The 27,211-nt window shown below is 43.2% G+C and overlaps 1 protein-coding gene across 1 annotated transcript in view; it reads right to left on the minus strand.

The window, feature by feature from the left end:
• The window catches only part of LOC128639497 (uncharacterized), a 37,108-nt gene extending 17,025 nt beyond the window's left edge, over positions 1 to 20,083 (minus strand). Inside the window, exons 1-3 of the mRNA XM_053691637.1 lie at positions 19,966 to 20,083; positions 1,402 to 1,488; positions 1,103 to 1,164 (exon numbers count right to left, since the gene is read on the minus strand). Of these exons, the coding sequence (XP_053547612.1) occupies positions 1,103 to 1,164; positions 1,402 to 1,488; positions 19,966 to 20,023 (207 nt within the window). The 5' untranslated portion in view covers positions 20,024 to 20,083. The remainder of the gene's footprint in view (positions 1 to 1,102; positions 1,165 to 1,401; positions 1,489 to 19,965) is intronic.
• Between the last annotated feature and the right edge of the window lie 7,128 nt (positions 20,084 to 27,211).

Raw genomic sequence — 27,211 nt, forward strand, 5'->3', positions numbered from 1 at the left:
AAAAAATTAAATAAATGAATGCTGGTTTTATCAGTATTGGATGTTTCCAGGACTTTTTCCTTTTGTTCTTACTCATTACTGGGACTACAAGGAGTCCCTCTTTTCCTGAATTCACTTCCACTATTACCCCTGGAACCTGGTCTGTGTCTGGATAAAGATTCCTACTTACCGCTAACCCTGCATAGGATTTGCGCTTATCAAGCTATGATAAGTGATTGGTTCGGCCTAACCACGTGCATCCGAAGCCTCTGTTGATTGACCCTAGGAGCTGGGATGAGGAGTGCGGATAGGCGTCGCTCTCGAACCGGGTCTCAGGAGCAGTAAAGTAGCCGTGTTGCTATACGATAGCGAAGGTCAGTACATCACTTCACCTTACCTGATCAGACGAGCTCTGTGGACAGAGTTGTGCTGAGTTGAGAAGCCAGAAGGAGATTCAATGATCATGTCTTGCGGTAAGAGGGTCTTAAAAACTGTATGACTGGTTCCTCATTAGAGACACTACGTAAACAGTTCTGGGTGATGGGACTTAATTTTGTTACTTGCATTTTATCCAATCAGTGCTGACTATTATGTAACTACACGAGCGTCAGCACAATGTAATCTATATGTCACACATGAACTAACGCCCTCTAGTTGTGAAAAACAGTCAAGTACATTCCGATAAGAGGCAGCCTTCAAGGGTTTAGAAATTAGCATATGAGCCTGCCTAGATTTAGCTTTCAACAAAGAATACCAGGCAAACAAAGCAAATTTGAGGATAAAAGTAAATTGGAAAGTTGTTTAAAATTGCATGCCCTATCTATATCATGAAAGTTTAATTTTGAGTAGACTGTCCCTTTAAATGTAAAAGTGTACACACAAATATATGTGCTAATTCAGATCTTTACGTGTTTCCCTTAACATAAATGAATCCAGCACTATAATACGATGATGATGATGGCGACGACGATGACAACGACAGCGCTGACCCCCCCCACAGCCATATTTGTTGTTTTTTTCTATAACGAATGACAAATTCTGAAAAAATGTGCATACCTATTATTTTCCACTCATTCTCTCAAGCAGAGGTACTTTCTAACATTGTATTTCTATATCAGTGTACCTCCATTTGCTTGTCTAGAAACTGTAAAACAGTCTTATTGGTGAGTGCATCATTGTTCAAATCTGAAAAAAAGCACGAGGCATTTGTATAAATCAGTTGCGGGAAAAAGTCTAACAAATTTTCTAACTATTTATCTTTCAAATGACATTTTAAGGAAAGTGGAGAGCTAACTTGAGGGTTAACTTTTGGCTTGATTGCTAGGTGTATTGCTGTCTAGGTGTCTTAGCTGGTCTGACAGCTAGAGGGAGATGTTGCAGTGCCTATATTAGGGACTGCAGGCAAGAAGTAGGGTCACTAACCTGTTTCTTCACTTGCAGGTGGAACAATGGTGAAGCCTTGTCGCTCCTCCAGGGCTCCAAGGCGTTTTGGCGATGAAAAGGAGACACCTGAAAAGAGGAAGAAAGCATCAGTCTCTACAATGGGGGATGTTATCCCTCCCTCTCCTTCTGTGCCCTCTGCTATGCCTTTTCCCCATGCTACATATTCTCTCTTGTCCTCTTCTGCAGCTGCTGCTGCCCCTTCTTTTCTCCCTGCCTATTCTATATCTCTCCCTTCTACCTCTTCTCTACCTTCTGTTATTTTTTTCTTCTCCTTCAGCTGTCCCTGCTGTGTCTTTTTCTTCTTCCCTGTCTGTCCCTATTTTTTCTTCTACCCCTTCTATATTTTCAGTCCCCCCTGCTGGCACTGCTATGGCATTCCCCCCTTCCTTATTAGCCCCCCTTGCCTCCGGAATTGCCCCTTTTTCATCTGGACTTGGCCCCAATGCCCCTGGTCTCCCCCCCCCCGGTCCTGCTCCCTTTCACACTTTACAAACGCATGGGCAAGTTATGGAGCCTATGTCCCCCCTCCTTTTAGAGGACACGGCTGTGTCTGATGGATCCGCCTCTCCCCCTCTGACTCCCGGACAGAGGGAGGTCAGTGGAGGTGAAGCGGATCAGGGGCCTGCACCGTCGCATGGTTTAGGAGCCGTGCAGTCGGTCTCTTCATCTCCTGGGCCTCGCCCGCGCGTGATGTCACTAGCTCCGCTCCGCCCCCCGCTATGTCACGCGCCCTCCGTATCTCTGCGCCATCTTGTTCTGCAAATTTAAGTGCGCAGAGACCGGAGGCCATCGTCCACATCGTCCACATGTATCCCCACTACGGTAAGTGGGGCATCTGGAGTTGGCGGTGACCGCCTGGGGAGAGAGGCAACATTTAAAAAAGGGCAGTGTGGCGGTAGGAAGGGAAAAGAGCCCATGAAAAAAATTGGAGGGAAAAAATACAGTGGGTTACATGAATATTTTATCAAACCTTAAAAAGAGGCTGCTAGCTAGGGGGCCATGCAGTTTGCAGGGTGTGGGTGGTCTACAGACACAGGAGCAGGGTGCAAGGGGCCTCATCGTTGACTCCAGTGATACCCCCACTTGCCCTCTTGTTTTACAGGTTTCAATGGCGTCATCGGCTACTGCAGTATCTGTCAGCGAAGCTACTGCGGCAATGCAGATGCAGGCTGGGACATCAGCGGCTACTGTGACTTCAGCGGTGAGACAGATCCCCTGACCTACACCATTAATATCCGTTCCTGCGTCTTCTGGAGCTGAGACGACGGCCGGAGCTGGTGAGCCCCTAACTGCACCACACTTTAGGGGGGAGGATAGTTACTCCACAGTTCTGACAGTTCTTCAGGGTTTAAGGATAAGGGTCAGCGCAAGCTATTTAGATACATTAGGAAGATAGTTAATTAGTTAATTTAGGTGCATCAGCAGGAGCTCAGGGAATAACAGGCACTAGTTCTCTGTCAGGTAGCCAAGCAAGTTCCTCCAAGTCGCTTGTGGCGAGCACATCCAACACTTATCCTGGTATAGTGAATTCGCTGCATTACCATCTTAAACCACGTATAGCCAGGCGCATTAAGGAGGGGAGGTATGTCAAGATATTTGAGCTTTCTAGGTTGGCACAGGATTTGAAGGAAAGGGTCGAAGAGGGGACAGGAGATAAAAAAGTTAAGAGGCCTGAGACTTATGAGGAGTGGATGCGCTGCTTCCGCGTGTTGGCTTCCTGTTACTTGGAGGCTAACCCTCAGCACAACCTCAATATCCTCAAATATATGGAAGTCATAGATGACATTCATACCATAGGAAAGGGGACGGCATGGCGTCAATATGACGCCGAATTCAGGAGCAGGTTAGAGTCTAATCCTATTCTTAACTTTGGGATGAAGGAGATGGATCTGTTTTCAGGTCTAGAATTATCTGATAGTATAGTCATGGCGCAAGCAAGGCCCGCAATGTCAAACATACCGAATAGACAGTTCAGGAGGTGCGGAGGGAAAGAGTGTTGGCGGTTTCAGGAAAAGCAGTGTGATAAGGGTTCACACTGTCTTTTTCGGCACATCTGCATCTATTGTAGTGGGCCCCACGCGTCGTGAGTCAGGTGGGACGAGGGCTCCATTTAGACCGGCTCCTGCGGGAAAGGGCCCATACACCCCTGGAGCTAGGGGAAATTTGTAGCCTGCTTAGGGCTTATCCTGACCAGGCGGTGGCAGGCTTCCTCAGATCAGGTTTATGATTTGGCTTTCGTATTCCAGTTAGGCGTCCCGTTTTCCCCTCTCTTGTGGTTCGTATCCTTAAAGCAGTAGTTCAACACCCCCAGGCCGTTGCAGAAAAATTAGCAAAGGAAGTAGATTTGGGGCGTATGGCGGGTCCTTATTCGCACGTCCCCTTAGAGAACCTAGTTATCTCCCCACTCGGAATAGTGCCTAAGAAGGAGGCAGGGAAGTTTAGGCTGATTCAGCATTTGTCTCACCCGGAGGGAGCATCTGTGAATGACGCTCTCGACAAAGGAGACACTTCAGTATCATATCAGTCCTTCGAGTCTGCCCTGGCGGTTATTCAAGGGCTTGGTCCAGAGGCAGAGATGGCAAAGGTAGACATAGAATCTGCCTTTCGCCTCCTCCCTATTCACCCGGAGAGCTTCTATCTTATGGGGTGCATGTTTCAGGATCGGTACTACGTGGATCGCTGCTTGCCAATGGGTTGCGCAATATCGTGCGCATATTTTGAACTGTTTAGTTCGTTTCTGCATTGGGCAGTTGTATACGAGTCCGGGCTCGGGCAGGTAGCTCATTATTTAGACGATTTCCTCTTCTTAGGAAAGACGGGATCTGGGGATTGCACTAGGCTTCTTGCTAGCATGAAACAATTGTCCGCGCGTTTAGGCGTCCCGCTTGCAGCTGAGAAGACAGAAGGTCCGTGCATGCGCAATGTATTCTTAGGCATAGAAATTTATACTGCGTTGTCTGCTATCCAGGATATCAGGGAGGCTGGGAGGTCCACATTTCGGAACTTTCAGTCTTTGCTAGGCCTATTGAACTTCGCGTCCAGGGTGATCCCCATGGGTAGGATATTTAACCGCAGGATGAAAGCTGCAACTAGGGGACTTAGGTTACCTAGGGCCCCGGTGAGGATTTCTCTAGATATCCAGAAAGATCTTACAGTTTGGTTTTTGTTCCTGCGGGAATTCAATGGCGTGAGAATCTGGTTGCCCAAACCGGTCAGCAGCGAGCAACTGCACTTATACACCGATGCAGCAGGGAGTCATGGGCTTATTTTGAGGGATCTTGGTTCGCAACCACCTGGCCAGCCGAATGGAGCGGCACAGGGTGGTTAAAAAACTTGACATTACTTGAGCTCTTCCCCATTTTAGTGGCCGTAGAGTTATGGTAAGGGCTATTACAGAACCGGGCCATCAATTTTTGGTGTGACAATCTGAGCGTAGTTCACGCCATCAATAGGCTGTCTGCTTCTTAGTTAATGTCTTGCGCCAATTAGTCTTGCTCTGTTTGCGGTATAACATTTAATTCACGGCAAGGCATGTTCCCGGGACACGCAACGTCATCGCGGATGCTCTGTCCACGGGTCAGTGGGATAGGTTTAGGGAAATAGCGCCCACTGCTTTAGCTCAGGGTGATGACTGTCCTGCTTATCTGGTGGTTGGCGGCTCAGTTTCCTGGGGTCAAGATTGTTTGGTCGCAAATTATTTCCAGAAACGTTTGGAGGCACATGAGTTCTCATAAGGCAGGTTTTAGGGTGAAGAGAAAGCTTAATAGGGAGGTAGGTAAGGCAGTGTTAGCGGCAGGGGGTAAGGTCATCACCCATGACAACATCAGGATTGATTCCCCTGGTCTCTTCCGCAGGGATGAGGTACATCTTTCGGATACGGGTACTGATCTGTTTTTGGACAATATTAGGCGTTCCCTGGCTTCCCTTTGTGTTTAGTGGCGGCAAGAGTTCCCTGTCCTCTTTGGGTGGCGGCAGCAGGGGTGTGACAAATATCCGGTTGGGACAGCCTGGCGGGGTGAAAAGAGGAGGGGGACAGGCGAGCACATTCAACGCCAGCCGCAAGGGCCGTCGCTCGGTGGTTCCCTGCAAGATCCCTCCTAAAAAAACCTCCAGGCTGTTGGAATGGGGGGCGCCCCCCATTCCTTTAGGGGGGTCTCACCCCTTTCTTAGGAGTTGTAGGACAGGGATGTTCCTTGCCGGCCAACGCTAAGTTATTGTTACTAAGTTATTTAAGTTTAAGTATTAAGTTATTCTTTAATAAATGCAACCCTTGTCCCCGGACGGGGAAGGGTTTTTTTCTCCCATAACTGGTGTCTGCGTGTTTATTGTGGTTATTGGGCTAAGGGGTAAGATATAGAAAGTGGAGAGCTGATTAAGCGTGCAGCAACTTAAAGGTTAACTTTTGGCTTGATTGCTAGGTGTATTGCTGTCTAGGTGTCTTAGCTGGTCTGACAGCTAGAGGGAGATGTTGCAGAGCCTATATTAGGGACTGCAGGCAGGAAGTACTGTCACTAACCTGTTTCTTGTCTTCCCTCCCAAGTTACAGATGTTCTGTTCCAGTTATGGATGGTGTGTTCCAGTGGACTGTGGTCTGAGACGATGCCGGCAATACTATCACTTTGGCTGGGGGCTGAATAGTCATTCGGACCTTAGTAAGCCCAAAGTGCTTTAATTTTTGTTCTAGGGACCCCCCTTCAGAACTAACAGTCTTTTGGCCGAGGAACCATTGTCTTAAGAGTTCGGGGGTCCCTAAACTCCAGTTAGGTAGGAACATGGTGCCACGATTCAAGTTGTGGCGGCAGCAGGGGTGTGACAAATATCCGGTTGGGACAGCCTGGCGGGGTGAAAAGAGGAGGGGGACAGGCAAGCACATTCAACGCCAGCCGCAAGGGCCGATGCTCGGTGGCTCTCTGCACGATCCCTCCTAAAAAAACTCTCCAGGCTGTTGTAATGGGGGGCGCCCCCCATTCCTTTAGGGCGGTCTCACCCCTTTCTTAGGAGTTGTAGGACAGGGATGTTTCTTGCCGGCCAACGCTAAGTTATTGTTACTAAGTTATTTAAGTTTAAGTATTAAGTTATTCTTTAATAAATGCAACCCTTGTCCCCGGACGGGGAAGGTTTTTTTTCTCCCATAACTGGTGTCCGTGTGTTTATTGTGGTTATTGGGTTAAGGGTATTGCATCACATAGCAGGTAAGATATAGAAAGTTGGAACTATTTTAACAACTATTTGTGGCTTGTTTAAAAATGAATACACACTTCTTTGCATTATTCTAGGTTTTAATACATTTATTTTTTTTTGTTTTGTTATTTTGACCACTTGTCATTTCCTGCAAATAAATGCTCTAAATGATTATTGTTATTTAGAATTTTGGAGATTTTTTTTTTTAATGGGTTCAGGATTGCTTAGAATAAAAGTGAAGACATATTTATTGGCTGACACAGAAATCAAACAACTGACAATGAAATTGGTGGATCACCATTGAATAATGTAAAACTGTATATTTAAAGCCTTTCCCATCTGCAGAAAAGCCATAAGAGCTTTAAAGTAACACTCTTAAAGGGACATTGTACACTAGATTTTTCTTTGCATAAATGTTTTGTAGATGATCCATTTATATAGCCCATACAGATTTTTTTTTTTTTTTTAAAGTATAGTTTTGCTTATTTTTAAAGGGACAGTCTACAATAGAATTTGTATTGTTTTAAAAAGATAGATAATCCCTTTATTACCCATTCCCCAGTTTTGCACAACCAAAACAGTTACCGTATTTTAATATACTTTTTACCTCTGTAATTACCTTGTATCTAAGCATCTTCTGACAGCCCCCTGATCACATGACTGTGACTATTTAAAATCTATTGAGTTGCATTTAGTACTGTGTTGTGCTAACTCTTAAATAACTTCCTGGGCATGAACACAATGATGGATACTCAAACAGATATATACAGTCTGCGCTGAAAGGGAACAAAGCTCTTGGGTCTATGGGAGATTCCTCTAAGCTCCCAAAACAGTGATCCTAAAGAGGGGGTGTGGTGCAGAAACAGGAGCGCCTATTGGCTTATACCCAAAAATAAGAGCAAAGAAGAAAATGTTTTTGATTTTATCAAAAGAAATTTTATTTTAATTCTATAGACTTATAAAATCTAAAATATGTGAAAAAGCTTATTATAAGCCAGATTATGTGCGCTTTGGCACAATATATGCGGTATATTTTAGAAAATAATACTTAAAAAAGCAGAGCAGTAGTTATGTGATCACACAGCAATACACTTGCCTTTAGCGGCTAAAAAAAGAAAGGGGGTAACAAGCAAAAAAGTAAAAAAAAGTTAAACAGCCCAAAATAATCCGTATGGTTGGCCAACCCGACAATCTAATCACCGCCTAAGTCTGCCGTAGAGCCGTCACAGCAGCAACAGCAGGACCCAACCCCCACAGGAGATCCAATCACAGCCTAGTTCGGAGAAGGCGCAGATTTGGGGCAAACAGCTGTTAGGACGCTGACAGAGACGGACGGCTCCAGTATCGGCGGACCGCACAAGTGAATATTACAAAACACGGAAGCCACTTCAAACACTTTATGGACCAACAACTAAGGTCTGTAGATTAACGGTACATTATCGACAAGTGCACTTGTTAGGATTGCTACAGAGTAGGACATACTTAATAACGGACAGGTGATTTACAAGAATCACTGCCTTGTTTGTTTTTTATATTGTTGGAGACGGACAGCAAGTACTTTGCTGAAGGATTCCATTGACATTATATAATGTTAAAAATTGCCTATTGATATCTGGGTGTAACAAATAGTTAACTGCAATATTGCTTTGTATTAATAGCGAGACAGCATTTGACAATTGCTCTATATATATATTTTTAAATCAATCAAACTCAATTATCAAGATAAAAGTGTGCCAGTAGTGAGACACCATTTTATATACTATCAGAAATTTGGTATAAAGAATACACTTGTGATGAAAAAGTCTTTTTTTATAATATAGGAACTGGTTCAGAGTTATAAGGTTGGCCAACCATACGGATTATTTTGGGCTGTTTAACTTTTTTAACTTTTTTGCTTGTTACCCCTTTCTTTTTTTAGCCACTAAAGGCAAGTGGATTGCTGTGTGATTACATAACTACTGCTCTGCTTTTTTAAGTATTATTTTCTAAAAAATACCGCATATACGGCTAGATTTAGAGTTTTGTCTGTAAGGACCCGCATAGCTAACGCTGGCTTTTTTCTGGCCGCACCTTTAAAATAACTCTGGTATTGAGAGTCCACAGAATGTCAGCGTTAGGCTCCAAAAAAGGAGCGTAGAGCATATTTAACGCAACTGCAACTCTCGATACCATAGTTGCTTACGGACGCGGCCAGCCTCAAAAACGTGCTCGTGCACGATTCCCCCATAGGAAACAATGGGGCTGTTTGAGCTGAAAAAAAAACCTAACACCTGCAAAAAAGCCGCGTTCAGCTCCTAACGCAGCCCCATTGTTTGCTATGGGGAAACACTTCCTACATCTGCACCTAACACTCTAACATGTACCCCGAGTCTAAACACCCCTAGCCTTACACTTATTAACCCCTAATCTGCCGCCCCCGCTTCTGCTAACCCCTGCATATTATTGTTAACCCCTAATCTGCCGCTCTGTAAACCGCCGCTACTTACATTATCCCTATGTACCCCTAATCTGCTGCCCCTAACACCGCCGACCCCTATATTATATTTATTAACCCCTAATCTGCCCCCCACAACGTCGCCTCCACCTGCCTACACTTATTAACCCCTAATCTGCCCACCGGACCTGAGCGCTACTATAAAAAAGTTATTAACCCCTAATCCGCCTCACTAACCCTATAATAAATAGTATTAACCCCTAATCTGCCCTCCCTAACATCGCCGACACCTAACTTCAAACATTAACCCCTAATCTGCCGACTGGAGCTCACCGCTATTCTAATAAATGTATTAACCCCTAAAGCTAAGTCTAACACTAACACCCCCCTAAGTTAAATATAATTTTAATCTAACGAAATTAATTAACTCTTATTAAATAAATTATTCCTATTTAAAGATAAATACCTACCTGTAAAATAAACCCTAATATAGCTACAATATAAATTATATTTATATTATAGCTATTTTAGGATTAATATTTATTTTACAGGTAACTTTGTAATTATTTTAACCAGGTACAATAGCTATTAAATAGTTAAGAACTATTTAATAGCTAAAATAGTTAAAATAATTAAAAATTTACCTGTAAAATAAATCCTAACCTAAGTTACAATTAAACCTAACACTACACTATCAATAAATTAATTAAATAAAATACCTATAATTATCTACAATTAAACCTAACTCTACACTATCAATAAATAAATTAAATACAATTCCTACAAATAAATACAATGAATTAAACTAACTAAAGTACAAAAAATAAAAAAGAACTAAGTTACAAAAAATAAAAAAATATTTACAAACATTAGAAATATATTACAACAATTTTAAACTAATTACACCTACTCTAAGCCCCCTAATAAAATAACAAAGCCCCCCAAAATAAAAAAATGCCCTACCCTATTCTAAATTACTAAAGTTCAAAGCTCTTTTACCTTACCAGCCCTGAACAGGGCCCTTTGCGGGGCATGCCCCAAGAAGTTCAGCTCTTTTGCCTGTAAAAAAAAACATACAATACCCCCCCCCAACATTACAACCCACCACCCACATACCCCTAATCTAACCCAAACCCCCCTTAAATAAACCTAACACTAAGCCCCTGAAGATCTCCCTACCTTGAGTCGTCTTCACCCAGCCAAGCCAAATTCTTCATCCAAGCGGAGCAAGAAGAGTTCCTCTATCCGGTAGAAGTCTTCATCCAAGCGGGGCAGAAGAGGTCTTCCATCCGATTGAAGTCTTCATCCAAGAGGCATCTTCTATCGTCATCCATCCGGAGCGGAACGGCAGCATCCTGAAGACCTCCGACGCGGAACATCCATCCTGGCCGACGACTGAACGACGAATGACGGTTCCTTTAAATGACGTCATCCAAGATGGCGTCCCTCGAATTCCGATTGGCTGATAGGATTCTATCAGCCAATCGGAATTAAGGTAGGAAAAATCTGATTGGCTGATTGAATCAGCCAATCAGATTAAGCTCGCATTCTATTGGCTGATCGGAACAGCCAATAGAATGCGAGCTCAATCTGATTGGCTGATTGGATCAGCCAATCGGATTGAACTTGATTCTGATTGGCTGATTCCATCAGCCAATCAGAATATTCCTACCTTTATTCCGATTGGCTGATAGAATCGTATCAGCCAATCGGAATTCGAGGGACGCCATCTTGGATGACGTCATTTAAAGGAACCGTCATTCATCGTTCAGTCGTCGGCCAGGATGGATGTTCCGCGTCGGAGGTCTTCAGGATGCTGCCGCTCCGCTCCGGATGGATGACGATAGAAGATGCCTCTTGGATGAAGACTTCAATCGAATGGAAGACCTCTTCTGCCCCGCTTGGATGAAGACTTCTACCGGATGGAGGAACTCTTCTTGCTCCGCTTGGATGAAGAATTTGGCTCGGCTGGATGAAGACGACTCAAGGTAGGGAGATCTTCAGGGGCTTAGTGTTAGGTTTATTTAAGGGGGGGTTTGGGTTAGATTAGGGGTATGTGGGTGGTGGGTTGTAATGTTGGGGGGGGTATTGTATGTTTTTTTTTACAGGCAAAAGAGCTGAACTTCTTGGGGCATGCCCCGCAAAGGGCCCTGTTCAGGGCCGGTAAGGTAAAAGAGCTTTGAACTTTAGTAATTTAGAATAGGGTAGGGCATTTTTTTATTTTGGGGGGCTTTGTTATTTTATTAGGGGGCTTAGAGTAGGTGTAATTAGTTTAAAATTGTTGTAATATATTTCTAATGTTTGTAAATATTTTTTTATTTTTTGTAACTTAGTTCTTTTTTATTTTTTGTACTTTAGTTAGTTTAATTCATTGTATTTATTTGTAGGAATTGTATTTAATTTATTTATTGATAGTGTAGAGTTAGGTTTAATTGTAGATAATTATAGGTATTTTATTTAATTCATTTATTGATAGTGTAGTGTTAGGTTTAATTGTAACTTAGGTTAGGATTTATTTTACAGGTAAATTTTTAATTATTTTAACTATTTTAGCTATTAAATAGTTCTTAACTATTTAATAGCTATTGTACCTGGTTAAAATAATTACAAAGTTACCTGTAAAATGAATATTAATCCTAAAATAGCTATAATATAAATATAATTTATATTGTAGCTATATTAGGGTTTATTTTACAGGTAAGTATTTATCTTTAAATATGAATAATTTATTTAATAAGAGTTAATTAATTTCGTTAGATTAAAATTATATTTAATTTAGGGGGGTGTTAGTGTTAGGGTTAGACTTAGCTTTAGGGGTTAATACATTTATTAGAATAGCGGTGAGCTCCAGTCGGCAGATTAGGGGTTAATAATTGAAGTTAGGTGTCGGCGATGTTAGGGAGGGCATATTAGGGGTTAATACTATTTATTATAGGGTTAGTGAGGCGGATTAGGGGTTAATAACTTTATTATAGTAGCGCTCAGGTCCGCTCGGCAGATTAGGGGTTAATAAGTGTAGGCAGGTGGAGGCGACGTTGAGGGGGGCAGATTAGGGGTTAATAAATATAATATAGGGGTCGGCGGTGTTAGGGCCAGCAGATTAGGGGTACATAGCTATAATGTAGGTGGCGGCTCTTTGCGGTCGGCAGATTAGGGGTTAATTATTGTAGGTAGCTGGCTGTGACATTGTGTGGGGGCAGGTTAGGGGTTAATAAATATAATATAGTGGTCGGCGATGTTAGGGCAGCAGATTAGGGGTACATAAGGATAACGTAGGTGGCGGTCGGCAGATTAGGGGTTAAAAAAATTAAATCGAGTGGCGGCGATGTGGGGGGGGCCTCGGTTTAGGGGTACATAGGTAGTATATGGGTGTTAGTGTACTTTAGAGTACAGTAGTTAAGAGCTTTATGAACCGGCGTTAGCCCAGAAAGCTCTTAACTACTGACTTTTTTCTGCGGCTGGAGTTTTGTCGTTAGATTTCTAACACTCACTTCAGACACGACTCTAAATACCGGAGTTAGAAAGATCCCATTGAAAAGATAGGATACGCAATTGACGTAAGGGGATCTGCGGTATGGAAAAGTCGCGGCTGAAAAGTGAGCGTTAGACCCTTTTTTGAGTGACTCCAAATACCGGAGGTAGCCTAAAACCAGCGTTAGGAGCCTCTAACGCTGGTTTTCACGGCTACCGCCAAACTCCAAATCTAGGCCATATTGTGCCAAAGCGCACATAATCTGGCTTATAATAAGCTTTTTCACATATTTTAGATTTTATGGCCCCAAGTTATCAAGGTCTGGCGGGCCTGATCCGACAGTGAGGATCAGGTCCGCCAGACCTCGCTGAATACGGCGAGCAATACGCTCGCCGTATTCAGCATTGCACCAGCAGCTCACAAGAGCTGCTGGTGCAATGCCACCCCCTGGCCAATAGGCCGCCAGCAGGGGGGTGTCAATCAACCCAATCGTACTCCAATCAACCCAATCGTACTCGATCGGGTTGATTTCCGGCGATATGTGTCCTCCAGCTTAGAGCAGGCGGACAGGTTATGGAGCAGCGGTCTTTGTGACCGCTGCTTCATAACTGCTGTTTCTGGCGAGTCTGAAGACTCGCCAGAAACAGGGGCCATCAAGCTCCATACGGAGCTTGATAAATAGAGCCCTATAAGTCTATAGAATTAAAATAAAATTTATTTTGATAAAAAAAAAAAAAAAAATCTTCTTTGCTCTTATTTTTGGGTATAAACCAATAGGTGCTCCTGGTTCTGCACCACACCCCCTCTTCATGAACACAATGATGGCCCACATTAACTATCCGTCTACTGTTGTGAAAAGCAAATAAAATACCATGTGATTAAGAGGCTGTCAATAGAGCCTTTAAAACAGGCAGACATTTAGAGGTTTAAATGTTATAAAGTATAATAATCTAGCAATGTTGGTTGTGCAAAGCTGGGGAATGGGTAGTAAATGGGTAGTAAATGTGCTATATATCTTTTTAAACAATAACAATTTTTGTGTAGACTGTCCCTTTAAATAACATTGCGCTGATTTTCACCCTTAATTGGACAGGCTGGCAGGTAGAAATCTACCCGAGAACAGTAGAAGTGCTAAGTATTTTTTAAATTTCTGTCAGAAATTACAGGTCTGTGACATATGGCGTAGACAGAACCCAGATCTGCGGAGTTTTACCTGTGAATCTAAAGCCCATAGAACTTTTTCACACATAGATTTATTCCTAGTTGCTGATTCTCTTTCATTTGGCAAACTGGAGTCAGGAATCGGGGAGATCGCGATTTCAGACCACGCTATAATTTCTTTAGGGTTGTATCCTCAGGACAGAATTATAAGTAAAATCCCTAGATTTTTTTACCTGCGGTTCTTATATAGTGATCCTAGATTCCTGTCATGGCTAGAACAAAGGTGGGAGGAATATGCTAGGCTCAATTCCTCATACTTGTACAAAATAGAAGTTTTCTGGGAAGCGGGCAAAGCTGTACTAAGGGGAGATATTAAGAGCTTCATGGATATAAGGAACAAGAAATCTCGAGCCAGGGATAAGCAGTTGTCCAATCAGGTTCGAAATGCCTTTAAGAAGTACTGTGGTGATCGTTCTAGAGAAAACTGGTTCACATATTTAAATAGTAAGAAGGAGAGAGATGCCTTCTTAATGCAAAAACATCAGGAGGAGGAGCTAAAAATTAACCTTTGGTTTAGTGGCTTCCATGGTTCCTCAGCTAAAAGTCTAGCAAGACTGGTGAAAGCTAGGGAAAAGAAAAACTTGATCCCCATGATTCAATATATGGGCAGACGTACTTCGGAGGTAGATGAGATCTCTGGAATTTTTCTCGAATTTTATCAACAACTATATGCTGTAGGAGAGTTTAATGAAAAGAACCAGATGAGCTTTTGGTCGCAGATTACTGTTCCTAAAATCTCAGCTGAAGACCTGGAATTGTTGAATGCTCTCATCTCGGTTGATGAGATTAGTAAGGCTATAGATCAGGCAAAACTTAACAAAGCGGCTGGCCCTGATGGTTTACCATCCGAATTTTTTAAAATTTTTCTAAGCAAGTTATACCAATACTAGAGAAGTTATATAATAGTTATTATATAAATGGTAATGCGGTCTTGGCGTTGTTTGCAGCGGCTAATATTTCTCTGATCCTTAAAAAAAGGGAAAAATCCGGAAGATCCTACTTCGTATAGGCCCATTTCAGTACTCAATGCGGACTATAAAATTCTCGCCTCCATTATTTCACATAGACTAGTTCAGTGTTTAGATAAACTTATTCATCCAGATCAGGTTGGTTTTATGTCATCCCGGAGTTCCGCTAAAAATATTAGGAAACTTATAACATTAGTTGATTTTGTTTGGAATACAGAACAGTGTAAGGAGAGGAATGAGTTTAAGGATATTGCGGTCCTTACCTTAAATGCAGTCAAAGCGTTTGACTGCATCTTGTGGAGACATTTGTTTACCACATTGTCTAAATTTGGTTTTTCGGGTAATTTTTCCAACTTTATATAAAAGATCTATTTGAAACCTGTTTCTTTTTTTATTGGTCAATGGTATGATCTCTCCTAAGATCTTTTTGCAAAGAGGGACTAGGCAAGGATGCCCGCTTTCCCCCATTGCTCTTTAATATGGTACTCGAACCCCTAGCTATTAAACTTCGTGTAATCCTACCTGGGATTCCTTTGGGAGATCAAAATCTGAAAATATTATTATATGCTGATGATGTTTTACTATTTTTTAATAAAACGGCGGATACTATCCTGAAAGTGATTCACGCAATAAACATATTTAGTTCATTTGCGGGCTATAAAATTAATATGGAGAAGAGTGAATTGATGTGGCTTGGCCATCATCGACCTGATCTCCCCCTTACAATTTTTCAGGAAGTGAATGCCGTTAAGTATTTAGGGTTAGAGATCAATAGTAATCCCAAAATGTGGTATCAGGCTAATTTCGGCTGGCTTTTTCAGAAAATCCAAGAGGACCTTAAGATTTGGGCGGTATTTCCTCTATCACTCTCGGCTTCAATCAACCTGATCAAAACTATAATTTTCCCAAAAATTCTGTACTACTTGCAAAATCTCCCACTATTGATTTTAAACAAGGATCTTGAAAAGCTGTCTTCCTGGTTTTCAAAGTTCATTTGGAAATCTAAAAAAACACGACTTTCGTTAAATAGGCTTTCTCAAAAATATACAGAGGTGGGGCTAGCCCTACCTAGTCTTAGACTTTATAACTGGGGTTCTTTATGTAAGGTGGCAATTGATTGGATCTCTCAGACTAATTTGGTCACCACTTTTGATATAGAATCTCATATGATCAAACCTTGGGCTTTGAAAGCTCTATTACATTGTACCCCTCGCTTTTTACCATCGAGGGTGTCTTCTCTTTTGTCATTTAGGAATATAATTGTGGCATGGCATAGGTTTTGCAAATTACTAAAAATTGATCCTTCCCTCTCTGAATATTTACCTATTAGGGGGAATCCGTTATTCCCTCCATGTATCGACCAGAAATGTTTCTATGTTTGGCAGGGGAAAGGGCTAGAATATATACACCAACTTCTTAATGATGAGCTACAGATACTCTCATGGGAGACAATAAAGGAGCAGTTTTCTCTTCCTTGGTCGTACCGCTTTGCTTATTTTCAGATTCGGCATTTTGTTAGATCGCAAAACTGGTGTGTTGGTAGGAGTGGTGATTGGTCTGAGGTTAAGATTTGTGTTAAAAAATTCATCATTGGTGATGCGTCTATCTCATTAATTTATGATATTATGTTGACTAAGCAAGGGGTCTTAGATGAGGATAGATTGACTAGATTCTGGCTCCCATACATTCCTTTAATAGATCGTGAGAAAATATGTAATAGCCTGTCGCTAGTGGCTAGATCCCCGGTTCCAATGAGCTGGAAAGAATCTCATTTAAAATTACTAAATAATTGTTATTTATCTCCGGCCTTATTGTCTAAGTTTTTTCCTAACAAAGTGTTTAAATGCGAGCATTGTGCATATATTCGTGCAGATCTCCGACATATGTTATGGACCTGTCCTAAAATTTCTCAATTGTGGTTGAAAGTCCAGTTCTGGTATAATAGAGTCTTTGAAAGCTCCATCCTGTTTTCTTTTGAAGATATTGTGTTACTTTTTCCTGAAAGGGATAGGAGCGTTAGAATGCGCATACTAAGTACCATTATATTAATAGTGAGATATAACATCTTTAAAAAATGGATAGCAAAGAGCTCACCAAGCTTGTCATTAGTTTTAAAAGATATACAAGCCCAGATTATCTTTGAATCTTTTCATTTGCTGCAAGTATTTAAAAATAAAATCAAGGACTTTCTGGTCGTTTGGGCTCCGGTTATTAAGTTATATCCAAGTTGTCTTCAAAGGCAGATTTTAAGGCCGTTTGTGGCTTCAATTAGTTTAGCTGAATTAGTGATTCTCCAGGTCTTTCCTGATACCTGGATTAGTAATAGATCGGTTATAGACTAGTCGTGATTTAAGGTTGACACCTCTGAAAGGTTGTTGTGGCTCATATTTGATGTAGGAGGAGGGGGTGGGCTGTTTATTATTATTTTTTTTCCCTTCTCTTTTTTTTCTCTTTTGTCTCTATCCCGGTTTGTTGTCCTTAAATGAAAATTTAGCCACTTTAGCCTGACATGTATATACTAAATAGATAAGGGCGATTCTGACCCGAAATTTTGGATGTATTTTTCTTTTTCTGCTTTTATGTTCATATTTTTGGAGATGCATTGGTCCTGCGTGACTAAGAATATGTTAACTATTCGTCATTGCTATTTTTGTTAAGTGGCTAAGACCAATAAAGATAATAAAAAAAAGGGAATGGGTAGTAAATGTGCTATCTATCTTTTTAAACAATAAAAAATTTTGTGTAGACTGTCCCTTTAAATAACATTACGCAAATTTTCAGACTCCTAACCAAGCTCCAAAGTTTTAGGAGAATACTGACGTATACCTACTCCAGCTTGCTCCTGTTTGTGTAAAGAGTCTTTTTGTATGCAGAGGAAGGGGGGTCTTCTCTTTTTGATAAACAACCACTCAGTCGGCTTTTCAGCTACCTTTTCAACAGTACTAAACTGGGAGCTTCTAAGTAAGTTTTTAAACAGTTTTATAGTGGATTTTTATATCCGTATCTGTGCATATTATTTATAGTAGTGTCTATTACATGCAGTTATATGAAAATTAGTGTATACTGTCCCTTTAACTTCATGAATGAATCAGCTAAATTTTTAATTTATTTTTTAATTTAAATTTTATTTTTAATTTTATTTTTGCACTCATTCATCTTGTCATTTTTCATTAAAGGCACAGTCTACTCCAGAATTTGATTTTTTTTATAAGATAGATAACCCCTTTATTACCCATTCCCCAGTTTTGCATAAACAACACTGTTATATTAATACACTCTTTACCTCTGTGGTTGCCTTGTATCTAAGCCTCTGCAGACTGCCCCCTTATCTCAGTTCTTTTGACAGACTTGCATTTTATCCAATCAATGCTGACTCATAAATAACTCCACAGGAGTGAGCACAATGTTCATCTATATGGCACACATGAACTAGCGCTGTCTAACTGTAAAAAAAACTGTCAAAATGCACTGAAATAGGAGGCGGCCTTCTATGGCTTCGATATTAGCATATGAGCCTACCTAGGTATAGCTTTCAACAAAGCAAATTTAATGATACAAGTAAATTGAAAAGTTGTTTACAATTGCATGCCCTATCTGTATCACAAAAGTTTAATTTTGACTAAACTGTCCCTTTAAAAAAACATTGTTTGTACAGTAATTTTTTTTACTTTCAATGGGAAGAGATTTTATTACAAGTTTATTACAAGTTATCAGCTTTCCAAAATACTGTTTTAAAAGCTTTTAAAAGTATTAGCTCCTGTTATTTTGCATCCAAAACACATTCAAATGCTATAGACATACAGGAATGAACAAAAGGTAATAATAAAAGTAAAATAAAGGCTAAAAAATGAAAAAATATTTTGGGGAAGGATTTAAGAAAGTGGTATGAATCTCTCTCAGGCGACATTAACGTACGGAGCTTGAAGGGCCGTGTTTCTGGCGAGTCTTCAGACTCGCCAGAAACACAAGTTATGAAGCAGCGGTCTACAGACCGCTGCTTCATAACCCTGTCCGCCGGAAATCAACCCGATCGAATACGATCGGGTTGATTGACACCTCCCTGCTGGCGGCCGACTGGCCGCGAGTCAGCAGGGGGCGGCATTGCACCAGCAGCTCTTGTGAGCTGCTGGTGCAATGTTAAATGCGGAGAGCGTATTGCTCTCCGCATTTAGCGAGGTCTTGCGGACCTGATCCGCAGTGTCGGATCAGGTCCGCAAGCCCTTTGATAAATGGGCCCCTAAATCTCTATACCTTTGGGGTGGGGGGGTTGTGCTCAACCTTTCATTTAAATGGACATAACACCTACATTTTTATTCCATGATTTAGAAAGAGCATGCAATTGTAAACAACTTTCCGATTTACTTTGACTATCTAATTTGCTTCATTCTCTTGATATCCGTTGTTGAAAAGCATATCTAAATATGCTCCGTAGCTGCTGATTGGTGGCTGCACATAGATGCCTCTTGAGATTGGCTCACCCATGTGCATTGCTATTTCTTTAACAAATAATTTCTAAAGAATGAAGCAAATTAAATAACAGAAGTACATTTGAATGTTGTTTAAAATTATATTCTCTGTCTGAATCATGAAAGAACATTTTTGGGTTTCTTGTCCCTTTAAGCTATTTATCTAATAATAAATAAAGTGATGTGCTGTTCGCTATTTGACTATAACTTCTCCTACTAAGTCTGTCTATAAACAACATTATCAGTATGTGTTGCTGTGACTTTGTACCATAGGACTCAAACAAATTCTACTTAAAAGGGCACAAAACCCAACATCTTTCATTCATTGTTCAGAAAGAGAATACAGTTATAAACAACTTTTCAATTTACCTCTATTATCAAATTTGCTTCATTCTTTTGGTATCCTTAGATGGTCTCTCTCTCTCGATCGACTGACCTTGTTAAGAGGGATCAGACTAATATACTTCAGGAAAGTTTTTCTCTGTGAACAGCACAATTGGGCTACAAGAGGCTGCTCCCAGGTGGTAACTGAGCTATTGAAAAAACTACTAAGCTGTTGTTCATTCCTGAGACAGCGCTCCTTGTTCTGTATACGGGTATATATATATATCTCAAGTGTTAGAGAATTATAGAGAAGTACAAGTTAAGAGACGGGGTATAGAAAGAAAATAAAGGCATGAATAGTTAGCAGCATATGAGGTCCACCTCCAGTAACAATTGTCACATTTGATCTGCAGCTTTGTACCCATTTTTATCATTAACCCACTGTTGACGTATTGTACAAACGGAGAAGATACATACTTGCCGTACAGATTGTGGTATGGATAATACAGCAAATTAGCCAAAATATGATCTTCATTGCTGTTCCCTGTAGGAGAAGCTTTTTCACTTTTAAGTAAAATGACAATGACAGCAGTTGTCCAGCCTATTATTTAGTTAATGCATGACATGTTTATCTTAGTTGTGTTGCTCAATGTTTGTAGTTGCAGGATTACAAGGGAATTCATTTGCAATGAATAACAAGCTTCCAGTAAACCTGGTCAAAAAAATACCAGGAAATCAGTTTCATAAAAAAAGAAAAAAACATGCCCACTAAAACCTCTAATTATTATTATTATTATTATTATTATTATCGGTTATTTGTAGAGCACCAACAGATTCCGCAGTGCTATAAACAAATGTGGAGTACAACAAAACAATTATAGGGATCAAATGGGCAGAGGACCCTGCCAAGAGTTGCACTGTTGTAGTCAGCTCTTAAGAAGGTGATCAACAAACAGCTGGACTCTTAGGCTTACATGCTAAGGGGGTTAAGGGGATAGCGATGGAGGAGAGGAACTTGTATTAGGAAAGGTTAGTGTAGGTTGTATGCATCCCTGAACAGGAGAGTCTCTAGGGAGCTCTTGAAGCTTTCAAAACTAGGGGAGAGTCTTGTGGAGCGAGGCAGAGAGTTCCACAAGATGGGAGCCAGTCTGGAGAAGTCCTGTAAATGGGAGTGTGATGAGGTAACAAGAGAGGAGGAGAGTAGGAGGTCATGAGCAGAGCGAAGGGGACGGGAGGGAGAGTATCTGGAGACCTTGAGATATAGGGGGAGCAGTGCAGTTGAGGGCTTTGTATATCAGAGTGAGAATTTTGTGTTTGATCCTAGAGGCAAGAGGAAGCCGGTGAAGGGATTGGCAGAGAGGTGCAGCAGATGAAGAGCGACATGTAAGGAAGATGAGTTAGGTGTATAAGGGAGGGATGGCTGAGTTAGGTGTATACAGGAGGGATGGCTGAGTTAGGTGTATAAGGGAGGGATGGCTGAGTTAGGTGTATAAGGGAGGGATAACTGAGTTAGGTGTATACAGTAGGGATGACTGAGTTAGGTGTATAAGGGAGGGCTGGCTGAGTTAGGTGTATAAGGGAGGGATGGCTGAGTTAGGTGTATACAGGAGGGATGGCTGAGTTAGGTATATAAGGGAGGGATGGCTGAGTTAGGTGTATAAGGGAGGGATGGCTGAGTTAGGTGTATAAGGGAGGGATGGCTGAGTTAGGTGTTGTGACAGACCCTTCTGTCAGTACTGAAAGAGTTAACTTTGTTCAGCTTTAAGAAGCTATTTTCTAAAGACAGGTTCGCTGGCATCAGCTATTGTGTGCTGTAATTAAGTTTAGTGATAAACATGCACATTGTTTATTCACCTCCAGAGAGCAGACGCCCAAGAGATAAGAAAGACTAAATTGTTTATCTGCTTAAGTAATGTAATTCTATTGTGGCATGTCAAAGGGCATTTTCCCTCTATCTAATGTACAATATTCTTTCAATCCCCCATCTGGGGTCAGACCTGCATAAATACTGGGCACATAGCCTTCAATAAAGTTCATTCTGTTTTAACCTTCAATGTGGAGCCTGGTCTCATGTTTGAGGGGGGAACTGGCTGGGTTGTGAGTTGCTGATCCCATATTCAGGACATTGTTCATCTGGTGTTAACCCTTGGTATCCTGTTGGTACCGTAACAATTGGTGGCAAGCGACGGGACGAGCCTTATCGCCCAGAAGAGCAACTACACAAGCCAGTAACCTCAGGAAGAGGGGGATTATTACAATACTGACTAAGATGGAAGGAGTACCAGGGACCGAAGGAATCAATGGGCCCAGCATATCAGACAAAACCCCCGAAGAAGCAAGCTTTGATCGGGCGGTTAAAATAAGACTGGCACATTATGGCCCCAATCCATCTGCGGAAATTATCGACCGGGTCATAGCAGCTGTGGAGGCCAACCTACTTCACCAAAGCGGCGCTGCAGCAGCCCAAGTCACAGCAACCCCAGTGGAAAAGGGAAAAGTAAATTTTGCAGCTTTTAAAAACTTCCTGGAAACAGAAGGAGAGATTGATGGGTACCTTGCGGATTTTGAGAGGCAATGTGCACTACACAAGGTACCCGCAGAGGACTGGGTCATGATATTATACGGAAAATTATCCGGCCGGGCCAGTAAGGCTTTTCGGGCCATTCCAGATGAGGAAGTCAGGGATTATAATACTGTAAAATAGGCTCTGCTCTCCAGGTATGCGGTTACACTGGAGGCATACCGGAGGCGGTTCAGAGACACTGTTAAATTAGCTGGAAATTCCTACCTTGAGTGGGCATGTAAGGTGCACCGCACAGAAGCTCACTGGATAGCGGGGTGCCAAGCCGTATCTGGGGAAGAGGTGCTGCAGCTATTCCTGTTGGAACATTGCTTCGACAAGTTACCCGCAGGAGTTCGAGAGTGGGTTCGGGACCGTAAACCCTCCACCCTGCATGAAGCGGCTCGCTTGGCAGATGAGTATACGGATGCCCGCAAACTGGACACTGCTACCACTAAGCCCCTTGCTAGAGTGGAGTACAGACCCCCAGTCACCCCAGCAGCTGCCAGTTACCAAACCCCGGCGCACCGCTATACCACATGGCCTCCGGCCACGAACTACCCTCAAACAGCCCGGTTCAATTCGCGGGGCTACTCACAACCTATTTGGTGCTTTGGATGTAAGCAACTAGGGCACAAAAGACCAGAGTGTCCCCTAAACGCAGCAAACCAAGCGCAGTCCTGGAGAAGACCCGCCGGCGGAATCCCACGTAATCCTCAGCCTGCGGCCCGCTACGTAGAGGCGCAAGAATGCTGGGGCATCCTACATGAAGCAGACCTTGTGCAAGCTGCCCACCGGAATAACCGGCAACTTGTTAAAGTGAATGGGAAGGAGGTCAGTGGTCTACGGGATACTGGTGCTAAGATGAGCTTGCTTCAAAAGAACTTGGTGTCTGAGAAACAGCACACTGGAGACACTGTGGCTGTGAGGGTAGCAGGGGGCGCTGTGTTCTGCCTACCTGTTGCCAGGGTACATTTGGATTGGGGAGTGGGTGCTAGAACTGTGAATGTGGGGGTCATAAAGGATTTACCAGCTGATGTTCTCCTTGGAAATAACTTGGCCCCCCTTGTTTCTGCCTACGCTCCTATGGGTCCCGCCGATGTTAACCCTGTGACTACCCGTGCCCAGATCCGTGCAGCAGAGACTGACCCACCTGCTGCTAAGCCCCAGGACGCTGAGCTCAGTAAATCTCTATCCGCTATTGATACGTGGAAGTCCCGTTACAATGCGCTGATGAAGGAGAAGAGTCAAGTAGAGGATGAAATGGTCACGTTAAACAATCAAGTAACAGTGCTAGCGGGAGAGAAGAGGAGCACATAGGAAAAAGCGCGTTTAGAACGTGAATCTCTGCTAGACAAGCTGCACCGACAGACTGCAGAAAACACCAGCTTGAGAGTGGAACATGAAACCTTAAAGACAAACTTAGCGACACTGGAGGAGAAGCTGACGCTGGCTCACAGTGAGGTGCAGCAACTCAAGGGCACCCTATGTCAGTATGAAGGAATTGTGGATACCTATAAAGAGCAGGTACAAAAAACTCGTAAAGAAGCTGATGAGATTTTGAAGGACAGTTTAGCCCTAGTCTGGGCACTGAAGAAGTTGAACCCTTATTTTTACGGGCAGGAATTCTCTCTCATAACGGGAATAAAGATGGATTGTCCCAGCAAACTGACATGCCTACCACCTCCTAGTCCGGTCATCCCCAGGTTGACCCGCCAAAGGGTCAAGCCGGGTCTGCCGGAGTGTTCCACTAGGAGGGAGCTATGTGACAGACCCTTCTGTCAGTACTGAAAGAGTTAACTTTGTTCAGCTTTAAGAAGCTATTTTCTAAAGACAGGTTCGCTGGCATCAGCTATTGTGTGCTGTAATTAAGTTTAGTGATAAACATGCACATTGTTTAATCACCTCCAGAGAGCAAACGCCCAAGTGATAAGAAAGACTAAATTGTTTATCTGCTTAAGTAATGTAATTCTATTGTGGCATGTCAAAGGGAGTTTTCCCTCTATCTAATGTACAATATTCTTTCAACCCCCCATCTGAGGTCAGACCTGCATAAATACTGGGCACATAGCCTTCAATAAAGTTCATTCTGTTTTAACCTTCAATGTGGAGCCTGGTCTCATGTTTGAGGGGGAACTGGCTGGGTTGTGAGTTGCTGATCCTATATTCAGGACATTGTTCATCTGGTGTTAACCCTTGGTATCCTGTTGGTACCGTAACAGGTGTATAAGGGAGGGATGGCTGAGTTTGTCTATAAGGGAGGGATGGCTGAGTTAGGTGTATACGGGAGGGATGGCTGAGTTAGGTGTATAAGGGAGGGATGGCTGAGTTAGGTGTATAAGGGAGGGATGGCTGAGTTAGGTGTATAAGGGAGGGATGGCTGAGTTAGGTGTATAAGGGAGGGATAGCTGAGTTAGGTGTATATGGGAGGGATGGCTGAGTTAGGTGCATGCGGGGGAGATGGCTGAGTTAGGTGTATAAGGGAGGGATGGCTGAGTTAGGTGTATAAGGGAGGGATGGCTGAGTTAGGTGTATAAGGGACGGATGGCTGAGTTAGGTGTATAAGGGAGGGGTGGCTGAGTTAGGTGTATAAGGGAGGGGTGGCTGAGTTAGGTGTATAAGGGAGGGATGGCTGAGTTAGGTGTTTAAGGGTGGGATGGCTGAGTTAGGTGTATAAGGGAGGGATGGCTGAGTTAGGTGTATACGGGAGGGATGGCTGAGTTAGGTGTATAAGGGAGGGATAGCTGAGTTAGGTGTATATGGGAGGGATGGCTGAGTTAGGTGCATGCGGGAGAGATGGCTGAGTTAGGTGTATAAGGGAGGGATGGCTGAGTTAGGTGTATATGGGAGGGATGGCTGAGTTAGGTGTATAAGGGACGGATGGCTGAGTTAGGTGTATACGGGAGGGATGGCTGAGTTAGGTATATATGGGAGGGATGGCTGAGTTAGGTGTATAAGGGAGGGATGGCTGAGTTAGGTGTATAAGGGAGGGATAGCTGAGTTAGGTGTATATGGGAGGGATAGCTGAGTTAGGTGTGTACTGGAGGGATGGCTGAGCTAGGTGTATAAGGGAGGGATGGCTGAGTTAGGTGTATAAGGGAGGGATGGCTGAGTTAGGTGTATATGGGAGGGATGGCTGAGTTAGGTGTATAAGGGACGGATGGCTGAGTTAGGTGTATACGGGAGGGATGGCTGAGTTAGGTATATATGGGTGGGATGGCTGAGTTAGGTGTATAAGAGAGGGATGGCTGAGTTAGGTGTATAAGGGAGGGGTGGCTGAGTTAGGTGTATAAGGGAGGGGTGGCTGAGTTACGTGTATAAGGGAGGGATGGCTGAGTTAGATGTATAAGGGAGGGATGGCTGAGTTAGGTGTATACGGGAGGGATGGCTGAGTTAGGTGTATAAGGGAGGGATGGCTGAGTTAGGTGTATACGGGAGGGATGGCTGAGTTAGGTGTATAAGGGAGGGATGGCTGAGTTAGGTGTATACGGGAGGGATGGCTGAGTTAGGTGTATAAGGGAGGGATGGCTGAGTTAGGTGTATAAGGAAGGGGTGGCTGAGTTAGGTGTATAAGGGAGGGGTGGCTGATTTAGGTGTATAAGGGAGGATGGCTGAGTTAGGTGTATACGGGAGGGATGGCTGAGTTAGGTGTATACGGGAGGGATGGCTGAGTTAGGTGTATACGGGAGGGATGGCTGAGTTAGGTGAATAAGGGAGGGATGGCTGAGTTAGGTGTATAAGGGGGGGATGGCTGAGTTAGGTGTTTAAGGGAGGGATGGCTGAGTTAGGTGTATAAGGGAGGGATGGCTGAGTTAGGTGTATACGGGAGGGATGGCTGAGTTAGGTGTATAAGGGAGGGATGGCTGAGTTAGGTGTTTAAGGGAGGGATGGCTGAGTTAGGTGTGTAAGGGAGGGATGGCTGAGTTAGGTGTATAAGGGACGGATGGCTGAGTTAGGTGTATAAGGGAGGGATGGCTGAGTTAGGTGTATATGGGAGGGATGGCTGAGTTAGGTGTATAAGGGAGGGATGGCTGAGTTAGGTGTATAAGGGAGGGATAGCTGAGTTAGGTGTATATGGGAGGGATAGCTGAGTTAGGTGTATATGGGAGGGATGGCTGAGTTAGGTGTATATGGGAGGGATGGCTGAGTTAGGTGTATAAGGGAGGGATGGCTGAGTTAGGTGTATAAGGGAGGGATAGCTGAGTTAGGTGTATATGGGAGGGATGGCTGAGTTAGGTGTATAAGGGAGGGATGGCTGAGTTAGGTGTATAAGGGAGGGATAGCTGAGTTAGGTGTATATGGGAGGGATAGCTGAGTTAGGTGTATAAGGGAGGGATGGCTGAGTTAGGTGTATATGGGAGGGATGGCTGAGTTAGGTGTATAAGGGAGGGATGGCTGAGTTAGGTGTATAAGGGAGGGATAGCTGAGTTAGGTGTATATGGGAGGGATAGCTGAGTTAGGTGTGTACGGGAGGGATGGCTGAGTTAGGTGTATAAGGGAGGGATGGCTGAGTTAGGTGTATAAGGGAGGGATTGCTGAGTTAGGTGTATAAGGGAGGGATGGCTGAGTTAGGTGTATACGGAAGGGATCAATTCGCGGGGCTACTCACAACCTATTTGGTGCTTTGGATGTAAGCAACTAGGGTACAAAAGACCAGAGTGTCCCCTAAACGCAGCAAACCAAGCGCAGTCCTGGAGAAGACCCGCCGGCGGAATCCCACGTAATCCTCAGCCTGCGGCCCGCTACGTAGAGGCGCAAGAATGCTGGGGCATCCTACATGAAGCAGACCTTGTGCAAGCTGCCCACCGGAATAACCGGCAACTTGTTAAAGTGAATGGGAAGGAGGTCAGTGGTCTACGGGATACTGGTGCTAAGATGAGCTTGCTTCAAAAGAACTTGGTGTCTGAGAAACAGCACACTGGAGACACTGTGGCTGTGAGGGTAGCAGGGGGCGCTGTGTTCTGCCTACCTGTTGCCAGGGTACATTTGGATTGGGGAGTGGGTGCTAGAACTGTGAATGTGGGGGTCATAAAGGATTTACCAGCTGATGTTCTCCTTGGAAATAACTTGGCCCCCCTTGTTTCTGCCTACGCTCCTATGGGTCCCGCCGATGTTAACCCTGTGACTACCCGTGCCCAGATCCGTGCAGCAGAGACTGACCCA

This window comes from Bombina bombina, chromosome 9 (assembly GCF_027579735.1).
Source record: "Bombina bombina isolate aBomBom1 chromosome 9, aBomBom1.pri, whole genome shotgun sequence".
NCBI lineage: Eukaryota > Metazoa > Chordata > Amphibia > Anura > Bombinatoridae > Bombina > Bombina bombina.